The sequence below is a fragment of the Oncorhynchus mykiss genome, chromosome 23 (genome assembly GCF_057628025.1).
Source record: "Oncorhynchus mykiss isolate SJ-2025 chromosome 23, ASM5762802v1, whole genome shotgun sequence".
NCBI lineage: Eukaryota > Metazoa > Chordata > Actinopteri > Salmoniformes > Salmonidae > Oncorhynchus > Oncorhynchus mykiss.
In genome coordinates, this window is record NC_143044.1 from 36,127,782 (window position 1) to 36,145,419 (window position 17,638).

Consider the following 17,638-nt stretch of genomic DNA (forward strand, 5'->3'; position numbering starts at 1 on the left):
GACCTGTTGGATAAATGAACTGTGCAATCAATTGGCTATTTGGTGAGATTGCCTCTCCTCTAAATGAGTTGGATTCAGTTTAGCAGGCAGAAATGTCAAATAAATTGAATTGAGTGGGTGGCTAGAGCGTCATACCATTGGGTTTTTCATGAATCTAGCCAATATAAATTATACAGAGCACTTATATGTGTGTCTCATGGGATTGCCCACAAAACAGGCCAGATGAACAGAGTTACGTGCCTTGCTCTTGGGCAGATCAACAGATTTTTCACATAGTCGGCTCAGGGATTCAAACCAGCAACCTTTCTGTTACTGACCCAACTTTCTTAACCGCTAGCATACCTGAATTATCATTTGAAAGGTATTCCATTTAAATGGAAAGACCTTTAACATATATACATACATAGCTGAATATAGCAGAACATATCAATATTCTTGGTAAATAGAATCATTTCTACTTTCCATTAGTGTGTGTAAATGAATGATGCAGAGGACCCATTAATCTGCTATTGTTTACCACTCTCAAGACTTTCCTTCCTTCCATTAATTGTTCTACTGCTGCCTCCTGTGTGTGCGCGTGCGTGAGTATGTATGTGTGTGTGTCTCTGTGTGTGTGTGTGCTTCCTCCCTAGGTTCTGCTCTACAGGTTATGAGACAAGCAGAAGAGAGGAGAATCCATCTCAGAACCGCGGGTGACAATCTGGAGATTTACGATGGTAGCGCATGACACACACCACATTCCCAACATCGACCCTCCCCTCCCCGCGCGGGGCCCCGCCAGACAATAACCACTTCATTATCATTTTAAATTCCGGCAACAAACAGCGGCCGCATAATTGAAAAGTAAACTATGGTTCCATAATGCCCGTCTGCGTCCCAAATCACACCCTATTCCCTATATAGCCATATGGGCCATGGTCAAAAGAAGTGCACGCCATAGGGAATAGGGTGTAATTTAGGATGCAGGCTCCACTCCATCGATGGAAGATAATGTAGAGGGTGTGTGTGTGTGTGTGTGTGTGTGTGTGTGTGTGTGTGTGTGTGTGTGTGTGTGTGTGTGTGTGTGTGTGTGTTGTAAGATGATGGAGAGGCGATGCTATGACTCACAAGGAGTTGGAGGGCAAAACAGAATGAGCAGGAATCAATATTAGTGTCATATACATGATCTGTCTGTCTTACTGTCTGTCTGTCTGTCTGTCTGTCTGTCTGTCTGTCTGTCTGTCTGTCTGTCTGTCTGTCTGTCTGTCTGTCTGTCTGTCTGTCCCTGTCTGTCTGTCTGTCTGTCTGTGATGCAGCACTATGCACTGTCTAAGTATAGTCTCTGAATATTTCCTTATAAAACATCCTGACAAATAAAATCTGATGATAAAGGCATGATACGTTATTGTACATCAATTTAATTAAGTTCCTGGTTGATTTGACCTAATATTCCGAGTAGGTTTGACTGAATGTTCCTGGTAGGTTTGACTGAATGTTCCTGGTAGGTTTGACTGAATGTTCCTAGTATGTTTGACTGAATGTTCCTGGTAGGTTTGACTGAATGTTCCTGGTAGGTTTGACTGAATGTTCCTGATAGGTTTGACTGAATGTTCCTGGTAGGTTTGACTGAATGTTCTTGGTAGGTATGACGGCATGTTCCTGGTAGGTTTGACTGAATGTTCCTGGTAGGTTTGACTGAATGTTCCTGGTAGGTTTGACTGAATGTTCCTGGTAGGTTTGACTGAATGTTCCTGGTAGGTTTGACTGAATGTTCCTAATAGGTTTGACTGAATGTTCCTAGTAGGTTTGACTGAATGTTCCTGGTAGGTTTGACTGAATGTTCCTGGTAGGTTTGACTGAATGTTGCTAATAGGTTTGACTGAATGTTCCTGGTAGGTTTGACTGAATGTTCCTGGTAGATTTGACTGAATGTGCTTGGTAGGTTTGACTGAATGTTGCTAATAGGTTTGACTGAATGTTCCTGGTAGGTTTGACTGAATGTTGCTAATAGGTTTGACTGAATGTTCCTGGTAGGTTTGACTGAATGTTGCTAATAGGTTTGACTGAATGTTCCTGGTAGGTTTGACTGAATGTTCCTGGTAGGTTTGACTGAATGTTGCTAATAGGTTTGACTGAATGTTGCTTGTAGGTTTGACTGAATGTTCCAGGTAAGTTTGACTGAATGTTCCTAGTAGGTTTGACTGAATGTTGCTTGTAGGTTTGACTGAATGTTACTGGTAGGTTTGACTGAATGTTGCTAATAGGTTTGACTGAATGTTCCTGGTAGGTTTGACTGAATGTTCCTGGTAGGTTTGACTGAATGTTTCTAATAGGTTTGACTGAATGTTGCTTGTAGGTTTGACTGAATGTTCCTAGTAGGTTTAACTGAATGTTCCTAGTAGGTTTGACTGAATGTTGCTTGTAGGTTTGACTGAATGTTCCTAGTAGGTTTGAATGAATGTTGCTTGTAGGTTTGACTGAATGTTGCTAATAGGTTCGACTGCATGTTGCTTGCAGGTTTGACAGAATGTTGCTAGAAGGTTTGACTGAATGTTGCTAATAGGTTTGACTGAATGTTGCTAGTAGGTTTGACTGAATGTTCTTGTTGTTGAGAACAGAAGGAGAGGAATTTGCCCTGTTCTATCAGCAGGCCAGAAGCATTAATTATGAGAATTTTACAGCCAATTTCCCTTCTTAGTCATCAGTAGAACACAGAGTAGCAAAGAGAGGTAGAGAGTGGCGGATTGGGGTGGAGAGAGATGTCGATAGGGACAGTCAAAACACTACTCTCACACACACAGTGAGTTAGAACGCTTGCACACACGCACATTGGAGGAAATGCACGCACACACACACAAATGTGCATGTGCACGTGCACGCACACGCACACGCACACACGCACACACACACACACACACACACACACACACACACACACACACACACACACACACACACACACACACACACACACACAGAGTTGAAACAACTCTCTGTGTTTTTCTTAAGGAAGTGAACAGTTTCCAGACAAACAGTACAGAGTAAATTGTGTGAGATTTGGTGCCAAGCCTATGAATTATTCACACAGGATTAGCAGGGTCAGATAACATTATGACTGCATATCAAATGGACCCCTATTCCCTACATAGTTCAATACTTTTGACTAGAGCCCTGTGGAATTTGGTCAAAAATAGTGCATTATGTAGGGAACAGAGAGCCATTTGGGACACATCCTATGAAGGAAGACATTAACAGGGTCAGATAGCAGTGTGGAGGGAGAGTTTTAGGGTGTGGAGGGAGAGATTTGACACTGTTGGTACTAGCAGATGGAGGCCTTTAGGGCCAAAGGGAGAGAGGGATGGAGGAGGAGGTGAGGGAGAGAGAGAGGAAGAGAGAAAGGGAGTATCAGGTGTTAACTTCTCTCCACCTTCTCTGGTGCAACATACATTTATTGACACTTTTAAACACACATCATTGTACATCTGTACTGACATATACACACATACATAATTGAAGTTCCATAAACCGTACGTTTGGCGTTCAATCTGTGATTGAATGACAATCAACCAAAGTGACAAAATGATGTTTATCTATACAGGTGTCTGTCTACCTGCCTGCCAGCCATTCAGACTGGTGTGTTTATTAATTCAGCGATGATTCAGTATGACACTGTTCAGTGTGACACTGTTCAGTATGACATGCTGACCAGACCGTTCGCATCACGTGCTTGAGCGTTGCTAAAAAAATGTACACATACATGTTTCTCAATCATTGCACCCACACTGCTCGCGCGTCAACAAGCGTCTGCATAGCCAGGCGCTAAAATAGAACTTGGTTATATTTGTGACGTTGATGCGCTGAAAGTCCTGCCTCTCCCCTCATCTCATTGGTTTTAGGAGCATACACCCACGTGCCATCTCATTCGTTTTTAGGAGCATATAACCACGTGGGTAATTGAAAGATGAACTGATGTCCACACTCCAGTCCAGTTGGTGATGGTAATGCACCTTTTTTGGAACACCATTATTTTGGTCTTACTGAGATTTACTGTCATGGCCCAGGTCTGACAGAATCTGTGCATAAGATCTAGGTGCTGCTGTAGGCCCTCCTTGGTTGGTGACAGAAGCACCAGATCATCAGCAAACAGCAGACATTTGACTTCGGATTCTAGTAGGGTGAGGCCGGGTGCTGCAGACTTTTCTAGTGCCCGCGCCAATTCGTTGATATATATGTTGAAGAGGGTGGGGCTTAAGCTGCATCCCTGTCTAACCCCACGACCCTGTGTGAAGAAATGTGTGTGTTTTTTGCCAATTTTAACCGCACACTTGTTGTTTGTGTACATGGATTTTATAATGTCGTATGTTTTACCCCCAACGCCACTTTCCATCAGTTTGTATAGCAGACCCTCATGCCAAATTGAGTCAAAGGCTTTTTTGAAATCAACAAAGCATGAGAAGACTTTGCCTTTGTTTTGGTTTGTTTGGTTGTCAATTAGGGTGTGCAGGGTGAATACATGGTCTGTTGTACGGTAATTTGGTAAAAAGCCAATTTGACATTTGATCAGTACATTGTTTTCATTGAGGAAATGTACGAGTCTGCTGTTAATGATAATGCAGAAGATTTTCCCAAGGTTACTGTTGATGCATATTCCACGGTAGTTATTGGGGTCAAATTTGTCTCCACTTTTGTGGATTGGGGTGATCAGTCCTTGGTTCCAAATATTGGGGAAGATGCCAGAGCTAAGGATGATGTTAAAGAGTTTTAGTATAGCCAATTTGAATTTGTTGTCTGTATATTTGATAATTTCATTGAGGATACCATCAACACCACATGCCTTTTTGGGTTGGAGGGTTTTTATTTTGTCCTGTAACTCATTCAATGTAATTGGAGAATCCAGTGGGTTCTGGTAGTCTTTAATAGTTGATTCTAAGATCTGTATTTGATCATGTATATGTTTTTGCTCTTTATTCTTTGTTATAGAGCCAAAAAGATTGGAGAAGTTCCCATACATCTCCATTTTGGATAGATAATTATTTTCAATTCTATCCAATTTTCCCAGAAGTGGTTAGAGTCTATGGATTCTTCAATTACATTGAGCTGATTTCTGACATGCTGTTCCTTCTTTTTCCGTAGTGTATTTCTGTATTGTTTTAGTGACTCAGGTTTTCCGGGTCTCTATGTTTTTGGTTGGACAGGTTTCTCAATTTCTTTCTTAGATTTGTGCATTCTTCATCAAACCATTTGTCATTATTGTTAATTTTCTTCGGTTTTCTATTTGAGATTTTTAGATTTGATAGGGAAGCTGAGAGGTCAAATATACTGTTAAGATTTTCTACTGCCAAGTTTACACCTTCACTATTGCAGTGGAAAGTTTTACCCAGGAAATTGTCTAAAAGGGATTGAATTTGTTGTTGCCTAATTGTTTTTTGGTAGGTTTCCAAACTGCATTCCTTCCATCTATAGCATTTCTTAATGTTACTCAGTTCCTTTGGCTTTGATGCCTCATGGTTGAGTATTGCTATGTTTAAGTAGACTGTGATTTTGCTGTGGTCTGATAGGGGTGTCAGTGGGCTGACTGAACACTCTGAGAGACTCTGGGTTGAGGTCAGTGATAAAGTAGTCTACAGTACTACTGCCAAGAGATGAGCTATAGGTGTACCTACCATAGGAGTCCCCTCGAAGCCTACCGTTGACTATGTACATACCCAGCGTGCGACAGAGCTGCAGGAGTTGTGACCCGTTTTTGTTGGTTATGTTGTCATAATTGTGCCTAGGGGGGCATATGTGGGAGGGAATGCTGTCACCTCTAGGCAGGTGTTTGTCCCCCTGTGTGCTGAGGGTGTCAGGTTCTTGTCCGGTTCTGGCATTTAGGTCGCCACAGACTAGTATATGTCCCTGGGCCTGGAAATGATTGATTTCCCCCTCCAGGATGGAGAAGCTGTCTTCATTAAAATATGGGGATTCTAGTGGGGGGATATAGGTAGCACACAGGAGGACATTTTTCTCTGTTAGGATAATTTCCTTTTGAATTTCTAGCCAAATGTTGAATGTTCCTGTTTGATTAATTTAATGGAGTGAGTTAGGTCTGCTCTATACCAAATTAGCATACCCCCTGAGTCCCTTCCCTGTTTCACACCTGGTAGTTTGGTGGATGGGACTACCAGCTCTCTGTAACCTAGAGGGCAACCAGTGGGTCCGTCTCCTCTATACCAGGTTTCTTGCAGGATGACAATGTCTGTATTACCGATTTCTTTGGTGAATTCCGGGTTTCTGCTCTTTAGGCCAAAGGCAGATGACCTCAGGCCTTGGATATTCCAGGATGATATAGTGAAGGCTTTTTGTTCCATAGAGTGTCCAATGTTGTTGGTCGTGGTTTGGCCATGTCTTTTTATGTCTGACGGTTTCTATTACCAACTGGTGGTCACAGCCTGTACTTGGTAAGGATCTGTCTCTATCTCTACTCTGTCAGAGATATGACGCAATCAGCCAATTCATATTCTCTGTTTAGGGCCAGATAGCAATTTAGTCGGCTTTGGGAATTTGTTTTAGTTTTTACAATGTTGCATATATGAGTAATATAATTGGTTTATGATTTTGTTAATTTTGATTATTTATTTTGAAGCAGTGCTGGTGTCAGCTTGCTTGGTTAGGGTCCAGCACCAGCTGACTGAGAGGGCTCTGATTTTGAATAATTTCATTGTTATATATTAAAGTTTCCCGATGCAGATATGGTCCGACCAGATATGGTCAGACCAAACAAAGTATCATTTATAGTTCAATTATGATGTTGTTAAATGTGGATTTATTTATATCTGGGTTGTTTCAGAAAAATCAGGATTGTTTTGTTTGTTACTACCAGAGCCCAATTATGGCAATATTGCTCTAGAATATTAAGGTTCTGTTGGAGACTTTCTTTGGTTGGTGATAGAATAACCAAATTATCAGCACATAGCAGGTATTTTACCTTTGTGTCAAATCGTCTGAGTCCTGGAGCTGCAGAATGGTTCAATATGTCTGCTAATTCATTGACATAAATGTTGAAAAGTTTTCGACTCAAACTGCAGACTTGTCTCACACCTCCACATTGAGAAAATAAGTCAGTTCTTTGGTTTTAGATTTTTATTGCACACTTGTTTTCTGTGTACATACATTTCATTAAGTCATACACCGTACCACCAAGCCCACTTTGGAGAATTTTGAAGAATAGACCTTCGTGCCACAGAAAATCAAATGCTTTTTAAAGTCAATAAAGCAAGCAAAGATTTTGTCCTCTTTTTTTTGGTGGACGTGTTTATTAATTAGTATGTGTAAGGTGTTATATATAAAGTTTTGTATTATTGAATTCCAAATGCTACAGAAAACCTTTCCCAAGTTGCTGTTTAAGCAAATTCCCCGGTAATTATTGGGGCTGATTTGTCTCCATTTTTATGGATAGGGGAGATGAGCATTACACCTGCTCTACATTACACCTCAGCTTTGCACCAGCCCAGTGGCAGTGTGTAACTGCTGATGTGAATCTTCTCTGTTGAAGATTTACTACAGAGTCTAGTGTGTGTGTGGATGTGTGTGTATGTGTGTGTGTGTGTGTGTGTGTGTGTGTGTGTGTGTGTGTGTGTGTGTGTGTGTGTGTGTGTGTGTGTGTGTGTGTGTGTGTGTGTGTGTGTGTGTGTGTGCGTGTGTGTGTGTGCCTTTTAGCCCAGAGTAGGTATGCATTCCAAATGGAACATATTCACTATGGGCCCTGGTCAAAAGTAGTGCATTACTTAGGGTACCATTTGGGATTCTCCTCAACTCACTGGCCACATGAACTAGGCTATTCAATCATTTATCATGTGCATTAAAAGATATTCCATGTTCTGCCCAAAGCTGTAAAAGTGTAGTAGTTCCTTAACTTCCACCTCAACTGGCCTTAGGTTTTTAACTCTGTGGGTCATACACCTCTATGTGTGCGCGCGTGTATGTTTTACACTGCAAGTGTTGTGCATTACACTACAGCAGAGCTCTGAAAACACCACAATCAAGTTAATTTAACACTCAAACACTTTCAAAAGTGGTCTTTTAACAACAGTACAGTGGGACTTATATGTTCACTGACACTATCTGATAGAGAGGAGGGAGACACCATCTGACAGAGAGGAGGGAGACACCATCTGACAGAGAGGAGGGAGACACTATCTGACAGAGAGGAGGGAGGCACCATCTGACAGAGAGGAGGGAGACACTATCTGACAGAGAGGAGGGAGACACCATCTGACAGAGAGAAGGGAGACACTATCTGACAGAGAGGAGGGAGACACTATCTGACAGAGAGGAGGGAGACACCATCTGACAGAGAGAAGGGAGACACTATCTGACAGAGAGGAGGGAGACACTATCTGACAGAGAGGAGGGAGATACTATCTAACAGAGAAGAGGGAGACACTATCTGACAGAGAGGAGGGAGACACTATCTGACAGAGAGGAGGGAGACACTATCTGACAGAGAAGAGGGAGACACTATCTGACAGAGAGGAGGGAGACACTATCTGACAGAGAAGAGGGAGACACTATCTGACAGAGAGGAGGGAGACACTATCTGACAGAGAAGAGGGAGACACTATCTGACAGAGAGGAGGGAGACACTATCTGACAGAGAAGAGGGAGACACTATCTGACAGAGAGGAGGGAGACACTATCTGACAGAGAAGAGGGAGACACTATCTGACAGAGAGGAGGGAGACACTATCTGACAGAGAAGAGGGAGACACTATCTGACAGAGAGGAGGGAGACACTATCTGACAGAGAAGAGGGAGACACTATCTGACAGAGAGGAGGGAGACACTATCTGACAGAGAGGAGGGAGACACTATCTGACAGAGAGGAGGGAGACACTATCTGACAGAGAGGAGGGAGACACTATCTGACAGAGAGGTGGAAGAATATCAGAAGAATCCTGGAACATGTTCCAGTCTGTGATAGCAAAACAGTCCTGTAGCTTAGCATCTACGTCATCTGACCACTTTTTTATTGATCTAGTCAGCGATGCTTCCAGCTTTAGTTTTTGCTTGTAAGCAGGAATCAGGAGGATAGAATTATGGTCAGATTTGCCAAATGGAGGGCGAGGGAGAGCTTTGTACGCATCTCTGTGTGTGGCGTAATGTTGGTCCAGATTTATTTTCCCTCTGGTGCATGTTTAAAATGTTGATAGAAATTATGTAAAACTAATTTAAGTTTCCCTGCATTAAAATCCCCGTCCACTAGGAGCTCCGCCTCTGTATAGAGTTTCCTGTTTGCTTATGGTGGTTTACAGCTCATTGAGTGCGGTTTTAGTGCCAGCATCAGTCTGTGGTGGTATGTAGACAGCTACTAAAAATACAAAGACCGTCCTCTTTGTGTGTGTGTGTTTGTGGCAAAAAAACACACACACACAGACACATACAAACAAAGGACTCAATACACAATAACTCCATCAATGTTAAATATATCAAGAAATCATTATATAAATTATATCAGGGAGGCGAGGATGGAATCCCTGAGCTGACAAGGTAAAGATGTGTCGTTCTTCCCCTGAACAAGGCAGTTAACCCGCTGTAGGCCGTCTGTGTAATAGTTATTTCTTAACTGACATACATTTCTGCCAACGCTTTTATGAGACTATGGAACATGAATAAAACCTTAATTGAAGTGTTAAAATATGCCCTTTATCTTTGATTAGCAGATGTTAAAAATGAATCCAGACAGAATAATTTCAGTCTCTACGGGGGGCAGTCTACATTTTAGGGGTTATTGTAATATTCATGATGCCCTCCACAATCTACAATTGAGGCAAAATCAGGAGAATAATATAGGATTTCCTTGGGGAAAAAACAGCTTTGAAGGGCTCTCTTGCGCTTTCTCTCTCTCCCTTTCTCTCTTGTTCTATCTCTCTCTCCCTTTCTCTCTTGTTCTATCTCTCTCTCCCTTTCTCTCTTGTTCTATCTCTCTCTCCCTTTCTCTCTTGTTCTATCTCTCTCTCCTTTTCTCTCTTGTTCTATCTCTCTCTCCCTTTCTCTCTTGTTCTATCTCTCTCTCTCTTTTTCTCTCTTGTTCTATCACTCTCTCCCTTTCTCTCTTGTTCTATCTCTCTCTCCTTTTCTCTCTTGTTCTATCTCTCTCTAGAAAGCAGAAAAGATGGACGAATGACGGCTGACAAAAAAGAGGAAGACAAAGAAAAAGAAAATCGCCATCCTCTGCAGCCCCAACCCCTTCTCTATCCCCCATCTCCAACCCCGGCCACGACCCTTTCTCCAACCCTGGCCCCTGCTCCAACTCCTTCCCCAGACCCTGCTCTAACCCCTTCCCCAGACTCTGCTCCAAACCTGGCCCGTAATCAAGGCCCTGCTCCAAACCCCTTCTCCAGCCGCAGCCACTGCTCTAACCCCAGTCCCTGCTCTAACCCCAGCCCCTGTTCTAACCCCAGCCCCTGCTCTAACCCCAGCCCCTGCTCTAACTCCAGCCCCTGCTCTAACCCCAGTCCATGCTCTAACCCCAGCCCCTGTTCTAACCCCAGCCCCTGCTCTAACCCGAGTCCCTGCTCTAACCCCAGTCCCTGCTCTAACCCCAGTCCCTTCTCTAACCCCAGTCCCTGCTCTAACCCCAGCCCCTGCTCTAACCCCAGCCCCTGCTCTAACCCCAGTCCCTGCTCAAACCCCAGCCCCTGCTCTAACCCCAGTCCCTGCTCTAACCCCAGTCCCTGCTCTAACCCCAGCCCCTGCTCTAACCCCAGTCCCTGCTCTAACCCCAGTCCCTGCTCTAACCCCAGCCCCTGCTCTAACCCCAGCCCCTGCTCTAACCCCAGTCCCTGCTCTAACCCCAGTCCCTGCTCTAACCCCAGCCCCTGCTCTAACCCCAGTCTCTGCTCTAACCCCAGCCCCTGCTCTAACCCGAGTCCCTGCTCTAACCCCAGTCCCTGCTCTAACCCCAGGCCCTTCTCTAACCCCAGTCCCTGCTCTAACCCCAGCCCCTGCTCTAACCCCAGCCCCTGCTCTAACCCCAGTCCCTGCTCTAACCCCAGCCCCTGCTCAAACCCAGCTCTATTCTCTGGCCTGATGGTAAACTGGAAGTGACCTCAGCGTCTGACCACAGAGAACTATAGGGAACCACATGGAATCTGAGAACACCACTATGTTTTCCTGCCTGTCTTGTCTTTCTGCCACGTCAGAGTCAGAGGAGAGGAGGGAGGGATGCTGCATTCCACCAAGGGGTCTGACAGACAAAGACCAGCAGGTCTGAAGGGTGGAGGAGTGGTGTGTGTTTCCCCAGGCTGATCATCTGTTGCTGTCTAAATGATAGGTCTAGAGGAGTCAGGAGACCACCCCTCCCTCCCTCCTTCACACACAGACACACACACACACACACACACACACACACACACACACACACACACACACACACACACACACACACACACACACACACACACACACACACACACACACACACACACCATTTCTCCCCAACCACCACGCATCTGTAGACCAGTAAGCCCCTCAACTGGGCCAGGCCATGATGGATAGGGGCATCCATCCCTCAACCTCACCCCTCACACACTGAAGAGAGAGAGAGAGACAGAGAGAGCGAGCAAGAGAGAGCGAGAGAGAGTGAGAGAAAGAAAGAGAGCGAGAGAGAAAGAAAGAAGGAAAGAAAAAAGAAAATGAGAGAGAGAGGAGGAAAGAGACAAAGATAGGGAGAGGAAAGGAGATAGCACAGCACGCCTCCTCCGACCCCCTGTAGATGAGAATAATTAGAATCCCATGAAACATTCAGCAGGGGTGGAAGTGTTGTTCTCCTCGTTATGTGACATCATAAACATGTACTACATCATAATCGTGCACTACATCATAATTGTGCAGTACAACATAAATGTGTACTACATCATAAACATGTACTACATCATAATCGTACACTACATCATAAACATGTAATACATCATAAGTGTGCACTACATCATAAACGTGTACTACATCATAATTGTGTACTACATCATAATCATGCTCTACATCATAATTGTGTACTACATCATAATTGTGCACTACATCATAAATGTGTACTACATCATAATTGTGTACTACATAATAAATGTGCACTACATCATAAACGTGTACTACATCATAATTGTGTACTACATCATAATTGTGTACTATATCATAATTGTGTACTACATCTTCCGAACATATGTAGACCTTACAGTGAAATGCTTACTTACGAGCCCCTAACCAACAATGCAGTTCAAAAAAATATGGATAAGAATAAGAGATAAAAGTAACTAGTAATAAAGAGCAGCAGTAAAATAACAATAGTGAGACCATATACAGGGGTACTGGCACAGTCAATGTGTGGGGGCACCGGTAATATGTACATGTAGGTAGAGTTATTAAAGTGACTATGCATAGATGATAACAACAGAGAGTAGCAGTGGTGTAAAAGAGGAAGGGGGGGGGGGGGGGGGGGGGGCAATGCAAAGAGTCTGGGTAGCCATTTGATTAGATGTTCAGGAGTCTTATGGCTTGGGGGTAGAAGCCTCTTCGACCTAGACTTGGCGCTCCGGTACCGCTTGCCGTGCGGTAGCTTGTAACCATAGCGGAACTCTTTTTGGTGCTATATATAACCTTTTTTTGAAGGTTCTATACAGAACCATGCTCATAAGGTTCTAAATGGAACATGTATGGTGGTATAAAGAACCCTTTCCTTTAGAACCTTTCCATACAGGTTCTATAAAGATCACCTAATAACACCTGTGGCTGACCAGAATAAAAAACCCTGTATGGAAAGAACCATTTTCTGAACTACAAAGAACAATTGAAGAGCTCAAAGGGTTCTTTGGTCAGTATGGTTCCACACAGAACCATCCCCCTTCCCAAAAAGTCATTTTTGGAACCCTAATTTTTGTGTGTGTAGTTAAGCGTGCCACTCCTTGAAAAAGCAGGAGTCACACAAATCCATCCAAGAAGAGCTTGGGCAACTAGACAAGCTTACAACTTTCCCAACTGCTTGACAACTCAACAGAGACTTATAACAACAAACGCTTTTACTTCAATTTGGCTCAACAACTGCTTACTTTTTACTTACAGTCAGAGTTCTTAACATTCGTAATTTCAACAAAGTCTATCAAGTATAACTATATAACAAAAGTATCAAGAGCTTACGCTTACTTCTTACTTTCAGAGCATTTGGCTTTTCCACAGTCTATCAAGTATAACTGAATATAACAAAGGTATCAAGGCAGGGTTTTGACAGACAGAACTGCCTCGTCATCTTAGATGTATTTTGTAAAGTAAGCTCTCAATATTCATGTTCTAACCAAGGTGATTTCTGTTGACCCTGCCGCAGTTGGAGAGCATGGCCTGTATTTTGGCAGAGCCTCCATTTTGGCTCTGAGACCAGCAGTGTCCTCTGACCATGCAGTGAATACTAAGCACTCTGAGCCAATGTTGTCAGCACGGAGCCGGTCGGCCTCTGACCGTTAACCTCTGGTCCTGACCCTCACAAGATGATCACACTGCATTTAGAGGCATCCACAGAGCATGCTTACTAAAACACTTTCCATGACAGTACTAATCACACTGCATTTAAAGGCATCCACAGAGCATGCTTACTAAAACACTTTCCATGACAGTACTAATCACACTGCATTTAGAGGCATCCACAGAGCATGCTTACTAAAACACTTTCCATTACAGTACTAATCACACTGCATTTAAAGGCATCCACAGAGCATGCTTACTAAAACACTTTCCATGACAGTACTAATCACACTGCATTTAAAGGCATCCACAGAGCATGCTTACTAAAACACTTTCCATGACAGTACTAATCACACTGCATTTAAAGGCATCCACAGAGCATGCTTACTAAAACACTTTCCATGACAGTACTAATCACACTGCATTTAAAGGCATCCACAGAGCATGCTTACTAAAACACTTTCCATTACAGTACTAATCACACTGCATTTAGAGGCATCCACAGAGCATGCTTACTAAAACACTTTCCATTACAGTACTAATCACACTGCATTTAGAGGCATCCACAGAGCATGCTTACTAAAACACTTTCCATTACAGTACTAATCACACTGCATTTAGAGGCATCCACAGAGCATGCTTACTAAAACACTTTCCATTACAGTACTAATCACACTGCATTTAAAGGCATCCACAGAGCATGCTTACTAAAACACTTTCCATGACAGTACTAATCACACTGCATTTAAAGGCATCCACAGAGCATGCTTACTAAAACACTTTCCATGACAGTACTAATCACACTGCATTTAAAGGCATCCACAGAGCATGCTTACTAAAACACTTTCCATTACAGTACTAATCACACTGCATTTAGAGGCATCCACAGAGCATGCTTACTAAAACACTTTCCATTACAGTACTAATCACACTGCATTTAGAGGCATCCACAGAGCATGCTTACTAAAACACTTTCCATTACAGTACTAATCACACTGCATTTAGAGGCATCCACAGAGCATGCTTACTAAAACACTTTCCATGACAGTACTAATCACACTGCATTTAAAGGCATCCACAGAGCATGCTTACTAAAACACTTTCCATGACAGTACTAATCACACTGCATTTAGAGGCATCCACAGAGCATGCTTACTAAAACACTTTCCATTACAGTACTAATCACACTGCATTTAAAGGCATCCACAGAGCATGCTTACTAAAACACTTTCCATTACAGTACTAATCACACTGCATTTAAAGGCATCCACAGAGCATGCTTACTAAAACACTTTCCATTACAGTACTAATCACACTGCATTTAAAGGCATCCACAGAGCATGCTTACTAAAACACTTTCCATTACAGTACTAATCACACTGCATTTAAAGGCATCCACAGAGCATGCTTACTAAAACACTTTCCATGACAGTACTAATCACACTGCATTTAGAGGCATCCACAGAGCATGCTTACTAAAACACTTTCCATGACAGTACTAATCACACTGCATTTAAAGGCATCCACAGAGCATGCTTACTAAAACACTTTCCATGACAGTACTAATCACACTGCATTTAAAGGCATCCACAGAGCATGCTTACTAAAACACTTTCCATCAAAAAGCAGGCTTGTTGTGTTCTAGAATAAAATACTTTTCACACTATCATGCCCCACTGTGCTGGCTCAGGTATTTCCATTTCACACTGTCCTTATAGGATGGTGAATGATTACCCAGGACAGTACAGCTTGGTTTGGCTCAGCTTGGTTTAACTCAGTATTGTGGAAAGCCTTTTACATTTTGTTAAGGAAAAGGATCTCCAAAGCTGACAATAGTGATATCTCCTCAGCAAACCTTTTATGCACTTATGCATATTACCAATGTCTTACCAATGTCTGAAGACTCAATGACCGGCTCCTTTTGATCCAGAGGGACATTTAAAGAACATATCTTTATTAGCCAGATATGCGACGCCATAAGAAAGACCTGAGAGACGTGTTTGAAAAAGACGGGTGGCTTTTTCATATGCTAATTTGATTATGTTTTGTAATTAAATGAAGTCTTCCATAATGCAAAAGCCACACTTTTCTCTGTTTGTATGCAGCATTTATTATGCCTCCTGCTGTGATCCATTATGTTGTCAAGATACGTTTTATTCTATGCCTTTCTCCTCATAATCACCAGAACGTGATTACAGTACAGTATGTGCCTGTCAGCTCAACCAATCAGTGGGCGGTTGCCGGCCGGTTGCTAGTTAGCTATAAATCACAAATCCAAGGAAAGAGGAAAGTATAGATTTGTTTTTTATTGATGTTGCGCCAGATTTATTTGCAGCGTAGCACTTGATAATTTCTTTGTATTGAGAAGCTGTGGTTTGACAGGCTATCTGGCTGGTTGGTTTAGTTTAGTTTAGCCCTTCTGGCAGTATCCATCCTCTATTTCATATCCCATTATTGTCTGTGTGCGTGCTTGCGTGCGTGTGTGGGGTGCGTGTGTGGCGTGCGTGTCATGTCCCATTATTGTGTGTTTTGTTCCGGGTCACCTTCACACGGAAATGAGAGCTGCACAGCCTGGAGCTGAGGTGATTAGGAAAATATTTATCAGCAGTAGACTGTTTTCTCAACAGAAACAAGAAACGGGATATCAACGCATATTGCAGATGGCTCAATTAACGATATCAACTAATTCCTCTCTGTGGTTTTGCCTGAAAACACAATTGTTACATTTTAGAGAAAGGAGGCTGGATTTAGCACACCAATATTACCACAGACAGACACAATATACACGGGTATCAGCTATGATTCATCCTCATAAAATGTTACCATGGAGACACTAAGGAAAAGAGAGACAGTATCTTGATCCCCAAATGACTTTTTTAGAAGCAAACAGGGTCTGTGTTTTGTGAGGGATTGACGTAGAGGGCAAACATCCAAACAGTAGATTGGTAAAAATTGGGTGGGAAACATTAAGCACTATTAGCTGTCATGATCATTTGCTCATTACTCTGTTTCCAGCCACAGTTTATATAAATAATATATACCACCGTTCAAAAGTTTGGGGTTACTTAGAAATGAGGAAAAGAGAGAGTGTTGGCCAGTAACCAAAAATATCTACATAGGCGTACAGAGGCCCATTATCAGAAACCATCACTCATGTGTTCCAATGGCACGTTGTGTTAGCTAATCCAAGTTTATACTTTTAAAAGGCTAATAGATCATTAGAAAACCCTTTTGCAATTATGTTAGCACAGCTGAAAACTGTTGTCTTAATTAAAGAAGCAATAAAACAGGCTTTTTTTTAGATAAGCTGAGTATTTGGAGCATCAGAATTTGTGGGTTCGATTACAGACTCAAAATGGCCAGAAACAAAGCACTTTCTTCTGAAACTCGTCAGTCTATTCTAGCTACATTTTCAGATATTACACATTTCTAATTTTGTTAGTTAGCTGTTAGCTAGCTAGCTGACGTTAGCTGGCTGGCTCCCTAGCTAACTTTAGAGTATGATGGTATTATTCGTATCCCAGAGTCGTTTGCTTTGCTAGTTAGAGCTTAATGTTAGCTAGCTGGCTGGCTTGCTAGCTAACGTTATGTGTATGATGATATTATTTGTATCTCAGAGCCGTGTGTGTTACTAGTTAGAGCCTAATGTTAGCTAGCTAACATTGAACCTGGTTGGTTAGCTACCACTAACAGCAGATTCATGCAAGGTGTAGTAACATCATGAGTTGGCACTATGTTCATTGTTGTTTAACTAGCTAACTTTAGTTGGCTGGCTCCCTAGCTAATATTATGTGTATGATGTTATTATTCGTATCCCAGAGCCATTTGCTTGGCTAGTTACAGCCTAATGTTAGCTAGCTAACATTGAACCTGGTTGGTTAGCTCCCAGCAGATTCATGCAGGGTAGTAACGACATGATGTGGCACTATATTCATTATTGTTTAACTAGCTAATGTTAGCTGGCTGGCTCGCTAGCTTACGTTACGTGACCTGTATGATCTTACACATTGTTTACCTAGCTAGCTACATGTCTTAACAAAAGACTCCACTATGCAAGTAACCATTTCGGATGCATTCGTAAATTCAGTCTGAGTATGCCAGAGCGCAAATTACGAATGCACAACACCCGTTGAATCTGGCCGTTGTCAGTAAAAGTCGGCAAAAAAGATTAATGAAA

The 17,638-nt window shown here is 42.5% G+C and overlaps 2 protein-coding genes across 3 annotated transcripts in view; one reads left to right on the forward strand and one right to left on the reverse strand.

Annotated features, from left to right (window-relative positions):
* The window catches only part of macrod2 (mono-ADP ribosylhydrolase 2), a 1,220,194-nt gene that overhangs the window by 611,036 nt on the left and 591,520 nt on the right, over positions 1–17,638 (reverse strand). The window lies entirely within an intron of this gene.
* On the forward strand, positions 8,749–11,187 carry LOC149972578 (uncharacterized). Its single transcript, XM_090217389.1, has one exon. It carries the CDS (start codon positions 10,138–10,140, stop codon positions 11,062–11,064), a length of 927 nt encoding a protein of 308 aa, XP_090073515.1. The 5' UTR covers positions 8,749–10,137; the 3' UTR covers positions 11,065–11,187.